The sequence below is a fragment of the Streptopelia decaocto genome (genome assembly GCF_964273445.1).
Source record: "Streptopelia decaocto genome assembly, chromosome: 17".
NCBI classification, from domain to species: domain Eukaryota; kingdom Metazoa; phylum Chordata; class Aves; order Columbiformes; family Columbidae; genus Streptopelia; species Streptopelia decaocto.
In genome coordinates this window covers 8581084-8598927 of record NC_138672.1, presented here as the reverse complement: position 1 = coordinate 8598927, position 17844 = coordinate 8581084, and the positions used below count along the sequence as shown (strand labels likewise).

The 17844-nt window shown below is 53.1% G+C and overlaps 2 protein-coding genes across 3 annotated transcripts; one reads left to right on the top strand and one right to left on the bottom strand.

Annotated features, from left to right (window-relative positions):
* Nucleotides 1-674: 674 nt before the first annotated feature.
* SLC2A6 (solute carrier family 2 member 6) lies at nt 675-5453 on the top strand. Its single transcript, XM_082067522.1, has 10 exons — nt 675-825; nt 1438-1600; nt 1683-1889; nt 2396-2495; nt 3034-3245; nt 3392-3544; nt 3873-3981; nt 4209-4382; nt 4633-4778; nt 4856-5453. The coding sequence occupies exons 1-10, from the start codon at nt 701-703 to the stop codon at nt 5009-5011; spliced, it is 1545 nt and encodes a 514-aa protein (XP_081923648.1). The 5' UTR covers nt 675-700; the 3' UTR covers nt 5012-5453.
* A 160-nt stretch (nt 5454-5613) lies between these two features.
* Nucleotides 5614-17181, bottom strand: CACFD1 (calcium channel flower domain containing 1). Of its 2 annotated transcripts, none has more exons than XM_082068053.1 (5): nt 17028-17181; nt 12018-12090; nt 11465-11590; nt 11220-11327; nt 5614-10765 (listed from the first exon to the last, which is right to left on the bottom strand). In XM_082068053.1, the coding sequence occupies exons 1-5, from the start codon at nt 17149-17151 to the stop codon at nt 10672-10674; spliced, it is 525 nt and encodes a 174-aa protein (XP_081924179.1). In that variant the 5' UTR covers nt 17152-17181; the 3' UTR covers nt 5614-10671. The 2 variants fall into 2 exon arrangements, with proteins under 2 accessions (XP_081924179.1, XP_081924180.1); XM_082068054.1 differs by having other exon boundaries at nt 11465-11558.
* Between the last annotated feature and the right edge of the window lie 663 nt (nt 17182-17844).

Here is a 17844-nt window from a genome sequence, read left to right as displayed (position 1 = left end):
CCCTTTCCTACAGGGTGAGTTTGGACCTTGCAGCTCCCCCAGACCTGCAGATGCCCCAGCGCTGCCCGCTGAGCCCTGCGGGTTGAGGGATCAGGGCGAGGGGGCAAAGGCACCCATGGGCAGCTGCACCCAAGGCAGCAGAGATGCTGTCCCTCCCTTTTCCATCCTCATCAGCACTCCTCATCCCCCTCACCTGCCCCCCATATCCCCTCCGTGTTCACCTACCTCTCATTTCTTCTCCTTCCTCTTCCTCAGCTCTGATCTACACTGAAAGCCCATCCTCAGGGTGGCTGCGGAGGCTCACACAGATGCAATTTACCCTTGTAAAAAGAAGCAGCGTTGGGCCGGTCTAACTGGTACCAGTTCCTCGAGAGGAGAGACGTGGCCTTAGCAAAGGGAAGTTTCTGCTGGTGGAAACGGTTCTGCAAACGTTGTCCCTGTAAGTGCCGCTGTCAGTGGTGGGTTTTGTGCTGATGGGGTCTGGGCAAGCACAGGGTCACCATCATTTTCCCATGTCCCTTTGCCTGCTGGTTTTCCGGCGCCCCCAGTTTCCTCCCCAGAGGCCGGGCAGGCATGAGCCCATGAGGCACAGATTTCTCTGATTAGGTAACACGGGGCAGCCTCTCCCCTTTCGCTTTCAGCTGCTTCTTCCTCCCCGAGGCAGCCCCGAGCATCCGGCCCCAAGCGAAGCAGCACCCATATGGGCACTGGCTGCGGCACCGCCATGGAGCCCAGCGTGCGGGAGCCCCTCGTCAGGAAGATGAGCTCCTCGTATCGGACCTTCCCTGAGAGTGCTGGCAAGAGGCTTGACAAGGAGTATCTGCGGTACAGACTGGGCTGGGGACATGGGGCTGGGCTGTGTCCCCCATCCTGAGAGCACGGGGCTGGGGGAGCTGGGGGGAGAGCTGCTTCATGCCGCTGTTGTTACTGAGTTGCCTTGAGATGGGGTCTCATCCTGCCCAGGGTGTGCGGTGCTGGGTGAGCCCACCTGGAAGAGCTACAAGTGTGTGTGTTTGGGCATCTGACTGTCGTGGGGGCACAGGGTCCTGCTGGGGGCAGGGGGTTTTGATAGAAACCCCCTCCCCACTTCACCGGGGTAAATCAGCTGCCCTCTGGGTCTGTGCTGCCACCCAGCTCCAGCTTCTGCTTTTCTCTGTTTGTTGAACCTGCTGAAAGTAGCCCGGCACAGAGGAAAGAATCAGCAGTGTCTGGGGGGACAGGGTCTTGCCCCCCATGACACGGAAGGAGCCGCTGCTGCTCTGCTCAGAGAAACTCAACCAGCCTGTGGCTGTGCAGGGCTGTTCCCTGGGAAAAACCCTTCGCGGGTGTCACGAGAGCCTCGGCGACGACTGGAGGAAGCTGCAAGACAGAGTTAAAGGCTCTGCCGGGTGTGATAAGGGCACCCGGCACATAATTCTCTCTCCATCCCTCCCTCAGGAGCCTCCACAACAAGCGGCTCTATCTGGCTGTGTTTGCCGCTGTCCTGGGGAACTTCAGTTTTGGCTTCGCCCTGGTTTACCCCTCACCTGTCATCCCTGCGCTGGAGGCTCACCCCAGCCCCGCGCTGCAGCTGGACCAGCACACAGCATCCTGGTTTGGGGTAAGGAGCAGGGTCATCCCTGCTGGGAGGTGGATGCAAAAAGCCCAGACCCATCGAGGCCCCTCTCCGTGTGTCCCCGCAGTCGGTGTTCACGCTGGGAGCGGCGGCGGGGGGGCTCAGCGCCATGCTCCTCAACGACCGCCTGGGCCGTAAGCTGAGCATCATGTTCTCGGCGCTGCCCTCCGCCGTGGGATACGCGCTGATGGCCGGTGCCCAGGGCTTCGGGATGCTGCTGCTGGGCCGCGTGCTGACGGGCTACGCGGGTGGCGTGACGTCTGCCTCCATCCCGGTAACGTGGTGTGGGAGGGATTTCACCGTGGGAGACAGAGTGGTGCCATAGCTGAGCCTGGGACATCCTGCTGTTTTTTGGAGAAATCAGGAGAGCTCCGGGGCTGGGGAGGATGCACTGAGCACAGCCAGCCTGAGCTGCCCCCACAGTGCTGGACTTTTTTGCCTGCAGAAAAGGGAAGGCAGGTCCTCAATCCCTTCCCTATTCCTCCCAGCAGTTATTTCCTCCTGTGTTTACCAAGCACCAACCTCACAGTTGCATGCAGAGGGGAAGGCAAGAATTGTGTAACCCCGGGTCTTTCCAGTAACAGGAGTCTGAGCACGCCCTGGAGCTCTTCTCCCATGCTGGGGTGTGGGAGGGAAGCAGCAGTACCTGCAAGGTTGTCCTCTCCTCCTGCCAGGATCAGCCCGTGTCACTGGCCCCGCCAGGTTTCCAAGGAGAGGGTGGTTTGGGTTTCCCCTGGCAGAATATTGCAGCTCATTTAAGCATGTGTTGTCCCGCTCCAGGTCTACATCTCGGAGATCTCCCACCCTGGGGTCAGGGGCATGCTGGGCGCCTGTCCTCAGATCATGGCAGTGCTGGGCTCCCTCATCCTGTACGCGCTGGGCAAGTATCTCAGTGTTCGGAGGGCAGGAAACCCTCGGCAAGATCTTGGGGAAGGGGAGTTTATTTTTAAACAGCTTTCTCAGCCAGTTGATGGATTCCTTCCCCTCACAGCCAGCTCACAACCACCACCATGGGTGTGCAAAGAGGGGCTGGACAGGATTACCTTGTGTATGTGCTCAAAGAGATAAATACATAACCTGCATGGACCTGTGGCCATCACCATACCCACAGACTTGGGTCCTGCCGAGGCTTCACCAGGACTGAAGGGCAGAATATGATGACCTTTGTGTTCATCATGTCTCTCCTGCCAGCATATGCCCTGGCTGCTGCAGGATCCTGCTGGGATCCTCTAAGATTTGGGGGAGTTTGCTGGAATTTCCCCAGCTGAAAACGCTTCTGTGCTGGGAGAAAACCATGGAAAGTCATTCTCTAGTTTTTGGAATTTCTTTTTCCTGCCCTGGCTCTATGAAATCTCTGCTGTTGGGGTGCCCCTGTGGGGGCAAGGCCAGGAGTCCCCTCCTAACCGTGCGCTCTGCAGGGCTGGTCCTGGACTGGCGCTGGCTGGCGGTCGCAGGGGAGGTGCCCGTGCTCACCATGATCGTCCTGCTCTGCTTCATGCCCAACTCGCCCCGGTTCCTGCTCTCCCAGGGGAAGGATGACGAGGCCCTGGGGTCACTGTGCTGGCTGCGCGGCAGGGACACAGACTACGCCCAGGAGTATGAGCAGATCAAGGACAGTGTGAGGAAGCAGGTGAGGATGGGATGGGGCTCACCTCCAGCACGGGGAAGATGTAATGTAAAAAGTGTAGAATCCAGCCTGCTTTGAGCAACTCCTGAGCCATCTTCTGGGTCCCCAGAGGTGGTAACACCTCAGCTTTCTGGCTTTGTTCCCTCCAGAGCCAGCGTGTTTCCTGTGCCGAGATCAAGGACCCCTTCATTTACAAGCCGATCCTGATCGCGGTGGGGATGAGGTTCCTGCAGCAGCTCTCTGGTGTCACCTGCGTCCTCGTCTACCTGCAGTCGATATTCAAGAAAACATCCGTCATCCTGGTGAGCCTGTGGTTCTGCTCCATCTTCAGGGGTGCCTGCCCAATGCTCCAAGTTCTCTGCAGCTCTAAGACCCCAACTTCTGAAGCCTTCTTAAAAACACCTGGTTGGCAGCAATTGCCAAGCACCTGCCCTGCAAAAGGCTGCATGAAAAGGGGGAGCAGGACTGGCCCAACTGTCTCTCTGCTCTCCTGAGCTGAAGGGTCTTCTTCTCTGGTCTCTTTCTAGAAGAGGATAGCTTGGACAAAGTCATCAGCCAGAGTCAAGGCAACACATGTAGGAACCCCCCTTTCCCTCATTCTCCCATCTCCCACTGCTTTTGCCTTTGCAGAAACCAGAGTACGATGCAGCTCTGGTTGGCTTGGTACGTCTGTTCTCAGTGGCAATCGCTGCTGTGTCGATGGATAAAGCTGGGAGGAAGATTCTTCTTTTTGTATCAGGTATGTGTCTCCCACGGTTGTGCAAGGGAAGTACTTAAGGGTTTCCAGGAGCTCCACAAACATATAGGAGTGAAACTTCAGCCATGCAGGACTCCGGCAGGGATGGAGGTCTCTTTCCCTTGGTGGTGGCTCAGCTCCTGAGCAGAGGTGTTCCCAGGCATTAAGCTCTTGGCACAGAAGGGATCACTCACCTACTGATCCCACTGTGTTGTTGCATCTCTCCACAGCTGGTGTAATGTTGGCCTCCAATCTGACCATGGGGCTCTATATCCACTTCATGCCAGTTTCTCAGAATGGCACCATTGCCAACAAGACCCTGGTGAGCTCTGCCAACCTTCCTGCTGAGCCAACCAACTACATCACCCTCATCCCCCTCCTGGCAACCATGTTCTTCATCATGGGTAGGTGGAGAGAGCAAGAGCCCAGGGTGATATAAAGCAAGGAGATTTGGGCTTGGAATTGAACAGCAGCGAAATGTCCCTGGAAGACCAAGAAAGATGGCATCTGAAGTCACTTTGAGGACTGACAGAACATGAATTGGGGGCAATAATGATTGATGCGGGAGCAGGGGAAGATTGCAGGGGGCTCTTCTGCACTCCACAGTGAGCTCTGAAGCCTCAAGGGCCTCACCTCACCCCTCCTCCCCTGCAGGTTATGCCATGGGCTGGGGCCCCATCACTTGGTTGCTGATGTCTGAGATCCTCCCTCTGAAAGCCCGTGGGGTGGCCTCGGGCCTCTGTGTCGTCGTGAGCTGGCTGACAGCCTTCACCCTCACCCAGTTCTTCCTTCGCGTCGTGGTGGGTACTGCCCTGGGAGGGGGTCCGGCAGCCCCTCTCTGCACCAACTCATGTCTGCTTTCTGTCTTGCTTTCTAGGAAGCCTTTGGCCTCGAGGTGCCCTTCTTTTTTTTTGCCATCATCTGCACCGGGAATATCTTATTCACAGGCTGCTGTGTTCCAGAAACCAAAGGCAGGTCCCTGGAACAGATTGAGGCTTTCTTCAGGACTGGCCGGAGGTCATTCATGAGGTAGGAGCTGCCAGCTGCCAGCTGTGCTGGGCCACTGGTTCATGTGCTCAAGGGCAAGAAAGAAAATGGTTGTGCTGCTGGAGATGGAGGCTGGAGCGATCTACAAAGGCAAGGGGAGAGGAACAGGCAGCAATGATCACCTTGCTTTGGATGTAGAGGTTGCCAACTGGAACTTGACCTTCTCTCCCCGTCATTCAACACTGCCTGCTGCTCTCTGGGCAAAACATCAACCCAAGGTATGGGACCAGGTAACCAGTGTCGGGCTGGAGATGAAGACGTGCTGGAAAACAGAACATGTGGCTGTGGACAAGAGACCATGGACATCCTCTGCTCAGCAGCCACCAAAGCAGCCCGAGAGCCCCAGGATGTGGCTGGAACAGAGTTAACAGCTGTAATCATTTTTGGCAAAAGTTCATCATGTAGTTGCAAGTATAAAACAGTTTTGCTTCCAACTACAAGGTGTTGCCTTGATTTGCAGAGAAGAGAGCTGCAAGTGGGTGGGATGGGAGAGGCAGACCAGGACGGTGACAAGGGGACCACAGCAGCCTGCAGCTTCCCAGGTGAGTCTCCTGTACTTAAGGGCTTTAAAAGAGGCAGAGCCAGATATTTTTGTATAAAAAGCTGCCACATTTTATTTCTTTAAAAACACACATTACACTAGAAGCCTAATGAACAAGACCAAATACAGTTCACAAAGAAAATCCAGGACAAAACAAAGAACAGGAACAGACAAACATTCAGCTGTAGTGCAAGTGATTCCCTGCAGGAAAGACATGGTGCGTACTGACAATACTTTGTCCTGGGGCAGGTCCTTCCCATCCCAAGGAAGGTCCTTCCCATCTCCACAAAGAGGAGAGTGGTTGTGCCTCCATCACCGCTGTGTGTGGAGCCTCCACCTCCAGCACTTTGAGATTTCAACTGCATAGTTGGTAGCAAATTGCTCTTACCCCTTTGCTGTGTGTCCTGCAAGATTAAGGACTCTCTTTTTAAATTATTTTTAGAGCCTAACCCTAGGTAAAACACAGCTGCAGGAGGTGATTATGGCTGCGAGGAATGAATGGCCTTACTGAGTATCACATCCATCCTAACTCATCCCAAAAGGGCAGCACAACAAAGGCTGAGCTGGGAGATGATTTGCCCAAGCATTTGTCCAACCTCCCGAAATGCACTTGGCACCTCGAGGTCTGGTGGAGATGCTTGTGTCCTCCCATTCCTGGAACATTCATCCTGCTGGGACGAGGAAGCATGGGGTAACATAGCATATTTGATCCAGATCTCAAGAGATGCTAGCTCCTATTTAGATCCTCTGCAGGAGGAGATAAGAGAAATCACCTAAGAGATGATGTGCTTTATCAGAGGACTAATTTAAAGCAGCCTGGGACAGAGGAAGAGAGATAGGCCAAAATCAAAACCACAGAGAAAATACAGTATTAAACCTAACCTTGGCAGCCGAGACCTAATTCCAGAAAGATGTTCAGCCCTGGCTGGAATATGACTGTGTCTAAGCATGGCCTGATTGCGAGAGGTCTCGAGAGCCTCTGGTTTCCACTGACCTTCTGAAGATCAGGATCTCTGGCAGCCCTGTGCTAGAGCATTCTCTTTCTCACATGGCTATAGACCAGGTCTTGATATCTTCACTTCAGTGAAACCCTTCCCTGAAGACAATGAATGTTTTTTCCTGAGGAAAAAAAAATGACAAAGATGGATTGAGCTTCCCAGGGCTCAGCCTAAGGAGGAAATGCCCGAATATGAAATGAGGTTGGACTCTTCAGGTCCTGTGAGAACCTCATTGGAGAAGTATTTTCTGAGTGACCTCCTTTCTTCAATATAGAAAGTCTGAGGATTTTTGCTACAACATTTAGAGTCAGAGAAATCACAGTGGCTCTTTCCAGAGGTAGAATGGTCTTCTTATTCACTGCACACACAGAGAATCAACTGGTGTTACAAAATCAGCTCCTGCCCAAGTGTCTTTCCACACGTGCCAACTGTAGTCAACCCATCACCCGCTCTTGAGTTCTCATGTAACAGAACATCTGTTCCATGGTCTCCCAAGAGGCCTTTCCAAGACCTGGCAAGCAGAACCTCTTCCATAGAGACCCTGTGGATGAACCATCCAGCCCGGACATCATCAGCGGGGATTGGGTTGAGCCTGTAAGATCTCTAGAGCAGGGTTTTTAACTTCATTTATCCTTACACAACTCCAAGCACCTTGAAGGTGCCTCTAAACACAATTACTAACCACCATGCACTGTGAATGAGCGTATTAACTACTGTGATGCTACTACTCTAAAGGTCCTTTCTATCTCCACAAAAAAAAAAAGCCTCTTGCCCACATGGAGGTGAGACCATCCACTAACTGTCACAGCAGCTCCCGAAAGCCACGGGTGCTGCAGGCTCTGTGTCTGCACTTTGCCATGTCTGCAGCAATGGCAGCATCTGGCTTGGTTTCAGCTGCATCACAGACAGACCAAATTCAGAGGAGCTCCCCCTCCAGATGTGCATCTGTAGGAGCTGGTGCTCTTGGATCATGGATCTAAGAGCCCTCTGTTGAGACAGGCACAGGGACACTGAACAGACCCCGTGTCTTTAGGCATCGTGGCCAAAGGCTCCAGCTCAGCTCTTACAGAAGAAACTCTTGAGAAGAGTCTCTGCGACCCATTTTCAACAGAAGCGTTGAGCTCCAAGCTGAGCTTCACAACCTGCTGATGGTGGCAGCACCGGTGCAGACTGTTCGACTGCTTTAGCCCCAGTGCCAGACCCCACTGGCACAAAGCACAGTGTGACAACACTGCTGGTGACCAAGCGACTTCTGCTGGTGGTGCCAAGGGAGCAGAGCAGACCCGTCCATGCCCACGAGGTGACCTGGAGCAGCATCTGCCTGAGCCAGCCCTGGGGAATGCTGCTGGTCTGAGGCATCAGGACCACCAGATGAAGCCAGCGAGGGTCCTGCTGGTTCCTGCCACGGGTGCAGCTCAGCCTGCAAACATCACTGCGTCGCCTTGTCTCTGCCTTTTGCCTCCTGTCACTACAGCTTCTGTGGAACTACTCACAGAGCAAAGCAGCCACTACCAAAGACATGCTCGTAGCTACGTGCACCAGTCTGCAACATTCCTCTACTAAACACTACTTAACTACCCAACCCCCCCCGAAATCGGGGCAGATATCCTGTTTTCTGGGCAGGACTCTGCACTTTAAGCAGCCGGTAAATGTGCTGTACGGGGGCACCGCTGGCTGCGGGGCAGAAGCTGGTACCACTGAATTATCCTAGGGATCGTGGTATTTTCCTCCTGCAGCACCCCGTTACCAGCAGGACCCAGGCACAGGGAACACCAATGCCCCATGTATTGCACACAGCAACAGGGATCAGCCCAGAGCTGGGGGCTCCAAAGCAGCACAGCCTTTATTGAAACAAGCTGCATCTGGGCTGGTGGTGCCTGTTCTGTGTCCCAGACAAGCTGGTATCAGAGCAGTCACGGCTCAGAGGCCTGGGGGAAAGGGGCTTAGCACAAAACAGCCACCCAGCGTCCAGCTGCAAGGGGCTGTGTGTGCAAATAAACCCCAGCCGCGTTCCTGACGGGTGTAAATCCTCACACCTCCCCGAACTCCACCAAAGAAACAACAATTATTAATAATAACATGAGCTGACGGCTTAGCTCCTCGGTCTGCAGGGACTGTGGCGATGCACAGGCTGCCCCCATGCCCGGCCACCCCCCCAGCAGCAGCTCCATCCCGGGCACTGCCAGGGATGCACTGGCATCGTTCAACTAATACAAATACACACTGTACCTAGAGAAAGGAGGTGTTATACAGATATTTTCCAACATGACGTTGCTCAGAAGCCACACAAGAGCTGGCGGACAGACCGCTGTGACAGACAGCAGCCAGGCTCCAGCATCATTTCTCAGACCCAGCACAACCCCCCTGGTACCCCGGCAATTCAAATGGGACCATGAAATGCTGGTGACAGTGAGAGCTCTGCCGAGTGAGAACAAACCTCCAACACAGCAGTTACAGCCCAGTTTTCCTCCCTTCTCTCTCCCAGAAGAGGGGAAAAACAGATTTTGTCAAGCCAGTGGCCCAGAAGAAGACAAAAGCATCAACAGACAACACACTTTTCAAGTTTGAAAAATGTTCTGAAGGCTGAAGGAGGATTTTACAGCATCCCAGTTACAGCAGCCAGGGCTCTCCCTGGGTTCAGAGATGCCGTCAATGAAATCCTTTAAAGAACAGGAAACAGAGAACTTCTTTCTCCTGTATCCAGAAAAAATTAGCCCCATAAAATAATTAAATAACTTAAATAACTAGAAATAAGTTATTCCCCTTCTTCCTACTCAAAACAAAAAGCAATCATGTAAAAACCAAATAAATTAAGACCCCCAGAAGAAACCATGATGAGAAGATGGAGATCTGGACTTAACAAGCGGTTTTGTTCTGCATGATACAAAGCAAACAGAAAATACCACATGTAAACCACTGACGGAACCTGGAATAAAGATGCAACACATCCCAGCTACCCACACCAAAGTGGTGCAGACTTCTCTGTGTTTGCAGATGAAGGATTTGCTACCTTCCCATATAAAACTAGCTCAGGACTGACGCAAAAAGAACACGAGCCCAAAAACAAAGGCTGTACCAGACAGAAGCAAAGAGCAGGTCCCTTGTGTGGAGAGATGGGTCACGGGAGAAGGAGCAGATGCAGGGAGAGACAACAGAGCAGAGTCCCGGGCTCATGAGGGAAGGATGCTCTTGCACATCAGTAGCCCTTACACCAGCAAAAAAACCCACTTGGCTCAAGCAATAGTGCCCTTTTTCAGCTGAGGTAAAGCTTGTTTCCCTTCTTCCCCAGAAAAAGAGTGAAGCTTAAGAAAAGTACCCTTATTAAGACAAAGTAATTCTTATAATTCAAGTAAATTGCAGTAACTGCCTGCAGCTGTATCCAGAGGAAGAGAGGACTGTGCTTTGTAGGTGTCAGGATCTGCCCTGCAGCTCCTCTGCAGAGGTGGTCATGGCCTTTCTCTGTTTCTTTTGCTGGAAGTCCTTCCCTGAGCAGCGATGCCTCCCATGCCTGGCTGAACTGGACCCATATTAAAATATACTCAACAGATGAAGACCAAGCTTAAGCATCACCATGTATTGCTAAACCCTGGTTTACTGTGTTACACCTGGGAAGGACCAGACCAGAGAGCGTTACTAAAAACGTGTAACGTGCAATGGCAGGTTACCCTCAGGCATGAGGCCGTCAGCTCACTGACTCTCGTGGGACTGGCATGGACAAGGGGCTGGCATGTCACCTTTGTCCCTCCTCACCCCTTCCACAGAGCAGCTCCCACATGGCTCTTTATCAGGCATCACTCCAAAAAAAGGCTACCTATTCAGGCTTGCAAAGGGCCAGCACCTCTGCAGCAACAGCAAAATAAAAAATAGGGGGACTGTGAGATTTTTGGTTGAGGGATGAGGAGGAGAGAGGGGCCAACACACTGAGGTCTGGCTGCTGGTGTGAGACGAGGGTACAGCCTGCCCTGGGCCCTGAGATCTCCAGCTGCTGCAGTGTCCAGGGAAACTGTGGTGTAAGAGAGAGGGAAGCAGGCAGAGGGAAGGGCAGGGTGGGTTTCTGTATCTTCACCATCTCAGTGTCCAGCAGAGGTTCCGCTGAGTTCGCGTGCCTCAGAGAGCCTGTCCCTCTAGGGCCCCTGTGAGCTTCTCTTCATCCATTTGCTTCTGCTGCTGGTGGATCCGGGCGTAGGAGATGGCATCTCCCCTGCAAGAGAAGGGACAGCATGGGGACATGAGCTCTGGGTGCCCACCATGGTGGGTGCAGCCCCGGCACAGAGTTCTCCCAACTGGGGCCAGGGTCTGTCTGTACTAAGGGATGCCAGGCGTGAAATGAGACTTGCTGGCCCGCTCCAAGCCCAGCCTGTCCCGTCAGAGCTGCTCATCACCCCGAGAGCTGGGCTCATCCATCCAACGGCTGCAGAAAAGGACCTGGGACTGATGGGGCAGCCTAGATTGAGCTCAGAGCTTCAGCAGACCCCAGGATCTTCCCTCCCAGGACTTTGAGGTGATGGCAGGGAGACATTCTCCAGCAGCATTTACACCGGGATGCATGGTTAGTACCAGAGGAAAGCACAGCCTTAGGGAGGAAGACTGGGGTGAGAGCTGGAGGTCCACATTTCCCTCCCTCACACCTCCACAAGCAGACTGGTCTCTCTTACTTTTTGCCAAGCGCCGACAGGCCATAGAGCACCCCGGTGGCAAAGGCAATGGCGTTTCCAAAGAGCGTGGTCAGTGTCAGGCTGAGCATCACCGGGAACGCGGCCATCCTGGAAGAGAGAAACAACCCTCAAACCCAGGCTCTGCTCCCCATGGGATGCAGGGATGCTCGTCCATCACAATGTGCATCCCAACATGGTTCCTGGGATGGCTTCACCACCATAACACACCCCAGGAGCATCCTCACCCGCAGTAGAAAGCAGCTTTCTGCCAGGGCCGCAGCTTGTCCGCCCTCGTGGAGACGGCGTTCGCGAACTCGATGAACTGGCAGCAGAAAGGGGCTTCGCACAGGAACAGGACAAAGGCGTTGAGCCTCCAGACAGAACAAACCAGAGTTAATCCTGCCCGTGTGTCCCGGAGCGAGGGTCAGCAATGCCCCCCAGATCCCGGAGACCAGCTGCTCCCTGTGCCCAAACACAGGCAGAAGGGAATGGAGGGGCTGGACCCCACTATGCTCCCTCCCCTCTCCTTGGTAATTCCCAAACCCCAGTGCCCCAGACTTATTTTGGATAAGGTATCCCAGTATTTACCTAAAAAGGGGTAGGGAAAGAATAAGAAAGGATATAAATAGAATAAAACAAGCATCTCAACCCACCCAACAGTGTAACATCTGGCAATTCCCCTGCCTGTAGAGCCCGGTAGACATTTCACTCACACCCACTGCCCCTTGCTCAGCGGTTTCTAATTAACTGAACCTCCTTCCCAGTAGAAAAAAAAAAAAGGAAAGGAACTCTGCTCACATCATCCACACACCGGCCGCGATGTTCAGGGGGTTGATGGTGACACAGTTCCAGAGACCAGCGAAGGCACAGGCTGGAAAGCAAAGTGGCTTTCAGTGACCATGAAGACCAACCCAGTGTGCTCACGGGGACAGGGGGGACAGAGCCCATCAGACAGGGCTGGCTGCTCCTCGAGCTCTGCCCTGCAACAGGACCTTGCAGCCACACCAGCACAATCCTGCTCTCCTGTATTTTGGGCTGTTTTGCAGAGCAGGGGCTGCCCAGAAGAGCCATTGCCTGGGCCAGCACCTCCAAGCACCATGGAGCAGCCTGTGCAGACCAGTGCAGGAGGGCGGGTGGGAAGGTCTGATGGCCCAAAGAGGAGCCCAGGATGCAGGGGAGGTGGTTTGTTCCCAGCTCCTCCGGACAGGCTTCCTTTTTCTCCAAACTCTTGGTGTCTTAGCATGACACTCACACAAATATTTGACCTGCATAGAACAGAGTATTTGCCTTTACCTGGAGTCACGTGTGTGGCACTCTGGTTTTTATTTGCTAAAGAATTACTGCTTTGCCCTAGGATGAAAAAAGAGGCCGCAGCAGGCACCTGCCTCTGAGTAGCACAGGGAAAGTTCAGCAAAAACATGATTTGCAGCACCAAGGCACACGGGCAAACAATAAATAAAGCAGAGGTGAACCCAGCCTCAGTCACACAGAGCTGGTCCTGCACTAGAGACGGGCAGAAAAGAGCCAAGTTTGGGTCTCTGCTAATACAAATGGAAGCAGATGCTCAATAAAGCAGAGCCCAAAATAGCCCCAGCACTCCTGGTTCTGTAACACAAGGAGAGGACCGAGGCAGCCGCGGCCAAGCCCAGGCAGCGTGTGCCTCCTTCCTGCCTCATTAAACTTGCAGAGCGTTCCCGGCACTTGATACGGGCCCTTTCCTCCACCGATACCGACCGGCTGCCAGCGCTCACCTGGAGCCCGAGCACAGGGAGGGCAGCGAGACACGGGCTGAGTCCACCATAAACAACATCGCCCTGCGAAACTCCAGCTGAAATTATACAGCCCTCAGAGATGGTCTTGGGGATGATGAAGAGCAGCAGAGTCCATCTCTGAGAATGAGACCAGCCCAGATTCAGGTATTTGAGGTGTCTGCTTGTGTTTAGCTCAGGGGATCCCTGAGCCGGGTTGCTGTGAGCAGTCCTGACCTTCAAAAGCCTGGCACATGATTGCAAGGTTCCTTTTAAGCACTCACTGCTGAATCCTCAAAGTTCCCTTAAGAATAGTTGTCCTTATTTACCGGGCTGGGAAACACAACCGTGAGCCTATGACAGGACCCATCTAAGGTCACCTCACAAACAAGTGACACCCTGGTTTTAGGAAACAATCAAACGATTATTTTTAAGGGCTCCTAGGACAATTCCACAGGACCCAAAATCCTTCAGAGTATCCTGCAAGAACAAGATCGACCAGAGGAGAAATGCCAGAGGAGATGTTACTGTCGATGCTCCAAGGACATTTCTCATCCTCCCATTGCAGTGGGACCAGTTTCAGTGTCCCCACACCACAGGGGGAAACTGAGGCACTGGGGTGGGATAATCTGCTCATGGTCACACATGCAAAGAGCTGGAAAAGCGATGGCAAGTGGGATTGCTGGGAGCAGCAGGCAGCACGGAGAGCAGGGCACAACACCGAGGCTTCTATTATCATTCCTCTCTGTGACCAACAAACCCTTGGATGTGATGGAAGAGGCACTCAGAGGAAGCACCACAGGCTTGTGACACTTGGTCTCTCCCAGGAAAGCACGCTTCTGAAAATAATGCTGAATGACTTTCTGGCACTTCATAAGTAATAGGACAGAAAAAAGCAGCTGCATCTGTACCCCCAAAACACAGCTGGGGCACAACCCTCCCTTGCTGAACAGCCTGGCAGAGAGCAGAGGTCCAAGAGGTTCACAGCTACAAAACTGGTCTCTGCCACAAAACAGAGAGAAGCAGAATGTTATTTCCCAAGCAGGTTTTTTGCCTTACTTTTTTTTAAATCTTTCTAACCAGTTGTTTGGTTTGGGGTTTTTTTGTTTGGTAGGGGGGGTTTGGTTTTTTTTGTTTGTTTCTATGGTCAGAGTTCTGGTTTGGTTCTGTCCTCAAACACCCCAAAACAACCCTTGAGCACCCAGCACCCCCACAGCAGCCCCAGCCAAGCCCCACCCCGGTTGCCAATGGACTAATGACCCAGGAAGCCGGGGCTGAGCCAGCCCCACGTCAGCACCAGCGCCAGCCAGCGGGAAAGGAGTCAAAGGGTTATAATTGCAGGAACACTGCACTGGGTGATGGTTGCCAACAGCCACAGAGATAACGATTCCATGACCTTCGGTCTCCTCTGCAGAGCAGCAAAGCAGCCTGGTGCACCCTTGTCCTGCCCAGACGGGATCTGTAGCTAAAAGGGGACAAAGCTGCCAACCCAGACACTTCTTTTTGCAAAGCAGGGGCCTCACAATTGGTTTAAAATGTAGATAATGCTCAATGGCACGTAAGCTATGGAAGACAGACAGTTCTGCCATTTGTTTGAGTGCTGTCCCATCCTGAATCCCTGAGGTAGCACAAATAACTGGGAGCTAAAATGGCAGGGGGGAGAACACCATCCCCACAAAGGCTCTATTCATTTCAAGCAGCTGGTCACCCTCCTCAACACACGCCTATTTTTACTCCTAGAGCATTTTACAAAAGCCACAGACTCTCTTCGTTCTTTTACAAACAGGAACATGAGGGAGAGAAGGGACTTGGCCGAGGTCACAAGAGCCAGAAGCAGATACCGAACTGTGTTTGTCTTGTTCCTGCTCCAGCCCCTGGACCTTTCCGGCTGAGCTGTCGTGGGCTGCAGGTGTTCACTTGTGGTAGACGTTGTCTGCCAGTCTCATCTCCCCTAACGAAATTTCTCTTCCTTTCTACAGGGATTTTTTCTTTCTGTAAGAAATAACCCAGCCCTGTAGCAGGAGCACAATCCAGTTGCTCAAAATCCTTATAGATTATTTCTGTTCTTCCATAGCAAGCTCTGAAAATAGCAGCCAACTCCAGCCTTGCTGTGTTATTAGTCACCCCTTTTCCAAACCGTCCACCTTCAACAAGGTGATGCTGAACAAGGAGTGTTTTGAAGAGGGTGTTACTGGCACGGGACATTGGAGGGCTCCTCTTTCCACAGTGTCTTGTTTCCCTGTTCATAACAGAAGTTGTATCTCACGCTGCTTCGTTTTCTGCCTGACAAACCTGGTGAAGGGACATTGTCAGGGCTACAGAACAAGCTGTCCAGTTCCCCAAATCATCGGAACCTGGCTCTTCTTCCAAAAGTTGCTTCTCACAGACTCACCCAAATACATAAAACTCTCAGCCTTCCTTTAAAACAAGTCATGAGTTCTCTGAGCTGTGAATAAAAAGGTTGGGAAAACGATCCTAATATAATTCAGCTGCTTTGAAACACGAAGACGAAGAAAAAATATGCCTTCAGAGACTTGCAGTGCTTTCAGGCTGCTCTAGCACAAGGTGGGCAACACCACCAACGTGACCCAACACCCATCTTCACCCTCCATCCGCGTTCCCCTGAGCTCTGCATGGACCAAAGCCACACCAAAAGCACCAATGCTCCAGCTACATCCCCCGGCCCATGGCAAAGGTGCTGCTATGCTAAAGCCGGACCTGGGACCTGCGCTGAAGACACGTCCCAGCTGCTCTCCTGGCCACCTGCCCGGACCAGAAGCGTGGGGCCCTCAGGCAGAGCATGGCGAGGCCAAGGTGTCTTACCCCGTAAGAACAGCCCTACCAAGTCTTTTCACACCTCCAGAATTTCGGCACTTAAGACGTAAAACGGTGAGAGCGGTATGTGTTTCACCGGCTCAGCCAAAAAGGGTTGTGAGGAGCCTGACCAACGATACAGAATCGGCTGCAAAAATGCCGTGGGCTTGTGCAGTCGAGTCCTGAGGCAAAAGCCAGGCATGGGAAAGGGGCAGGGAGGGGGAATGAGACGGAACGCTACAGCCGAGGGAATAAATCAGGGCTGACTGCATTGGCTGAGAAATACTCTTGTTTTACTAAAAGTCGCGGACCTGAAGCAGAAGAAATTCTCCATCCTGTGCTCTGCAGGAGATCAGACTAAGTGGTCATAACAGTCCCTCCTGCTTTTAAGAGCTATTAATCTCCCCACAAAATGTAGCAAAACAGCACTACAGGACAGGCTGATTTCTGGCAAAGTTGCAAAGACTCTTTCCCTGGGAAAATTTTTTTCAGCAGCAGGTAATTCATTGCGCAGCCAACACACTTTGCCGTATGCCGGCTCCCTTCTTCTGTGCGTCCAAGCCTAAACCCCTTAAAAACACATAACACAAACCGAGTCCATTATTCACCTTCAAAAAAAAACACCATAACAGCACAGGCAGGCCCTCTGCAATCAGCAACAGGAGTAACGGGAAACACGCTCCCGCATTCAGAATGGCAAAGAAAATAAGTTGCAGGAACACGGAAACACCCGACAGGCAAATAGGATGAACCAAACCCCTTGGCCCCAGTTCAAGCCCTGCACCTGACCCCGCTGAGCACCCCGAACCTGGCGTTTGCAATAAAATCATTGTCTGGTTTATCTGCCCACAGCCCTCCCGTGGGACCAGGGGCTCGGCCGCTGCTCCCATCCCTTCCAGGGAGCTCTGGATACGAGAAAGAAGTCGAGGATTTGCCGATCCCCCCATGCCGCCCCTTCTCCCAGGTGCCGGAGTTCAGCAAGTTTGGGGAGCACGAAGCCCATCCCTCGTGTGCGGCTAAAACCACCCAAACTTCAGGCACCTCCACGACTCTTCAACCTGCCCGAAACACAGCGAACAGATGTCTAGAGCAGACACAAACCCATAACCCCAAATGAGCGCTTTGTGGCGCATCCCCCCTGCACAAACGTGACCCCAACAAGAGGCAGGACCCCTGATACGCACTTTTGCATGCACGAGCGGCATCGAGCGGGACCCTTTGGCTGCAAGGGAATGGGGATACTTACACAGGCCCCCGAGGACCCCGGCAATCCTGCAGAGCCACCTGTACCACCAGGTCATGCCATCATCGGTGGAGGGAGCCGCTGGCTCAGGGGCTGCTGCTGGGAACTGCTCATCCTGAGAGCTCATGGCCCCCCTGCTCCCAGGGGGTCAGGGGGCAGCACCCCACAATACCCCCCCAGGTGAGACCCCCCCCGTGTCCCCCTAAACCCAGCCGTGCAGCTGCTCCCCCATGCAGGGCCTGGCCCCCCGCAGCCCCCCCAGGGCTGACAATGGAGGGTCTGTGCCTGCAGTGGCGATGCCAGCGGAGCGGCCTCCACGTCTGCCTGCGTATTGCATTGTGGGTCCCCCCCTGCAGCAGGCAGGGCTTTGATGTCACCCGCATTAAAAGGCGGGTGGGCAGAGCCCGTTCTGTACATATTCATAAGCAGCTGCGCAGACACGGAATCTGGGGTTCACGGGGGCTTGGGGTCCCGCTGCCCCCGGTGAACGATGCGGTGCCATTATCCGGTGAGTGCTCAATAAGTGTGAATTTTTGCATTAACATGAATTGAACGCTATTACAAAATTCTGCCCTCAAAATAAGGGAAACACTCCCTTTAATCTGGACGGAATCAGGTTTTCTCCCATGGAAACGAGCACAGAAGCAGGACTTTGCAAGTCAGAGTTGGCAACCTGTTATCCAAACAAATGGTACAGGGAAACAGCCTCAGTTCTCTCAAATTATTAGGTTGGTGCAAAAGTAATTGCGGTTTCAGACATAGTTTAGCATTAAATTTAGGTTATGGTTGGACTCAATGATCTTAAGGGTCTCTTCCAACC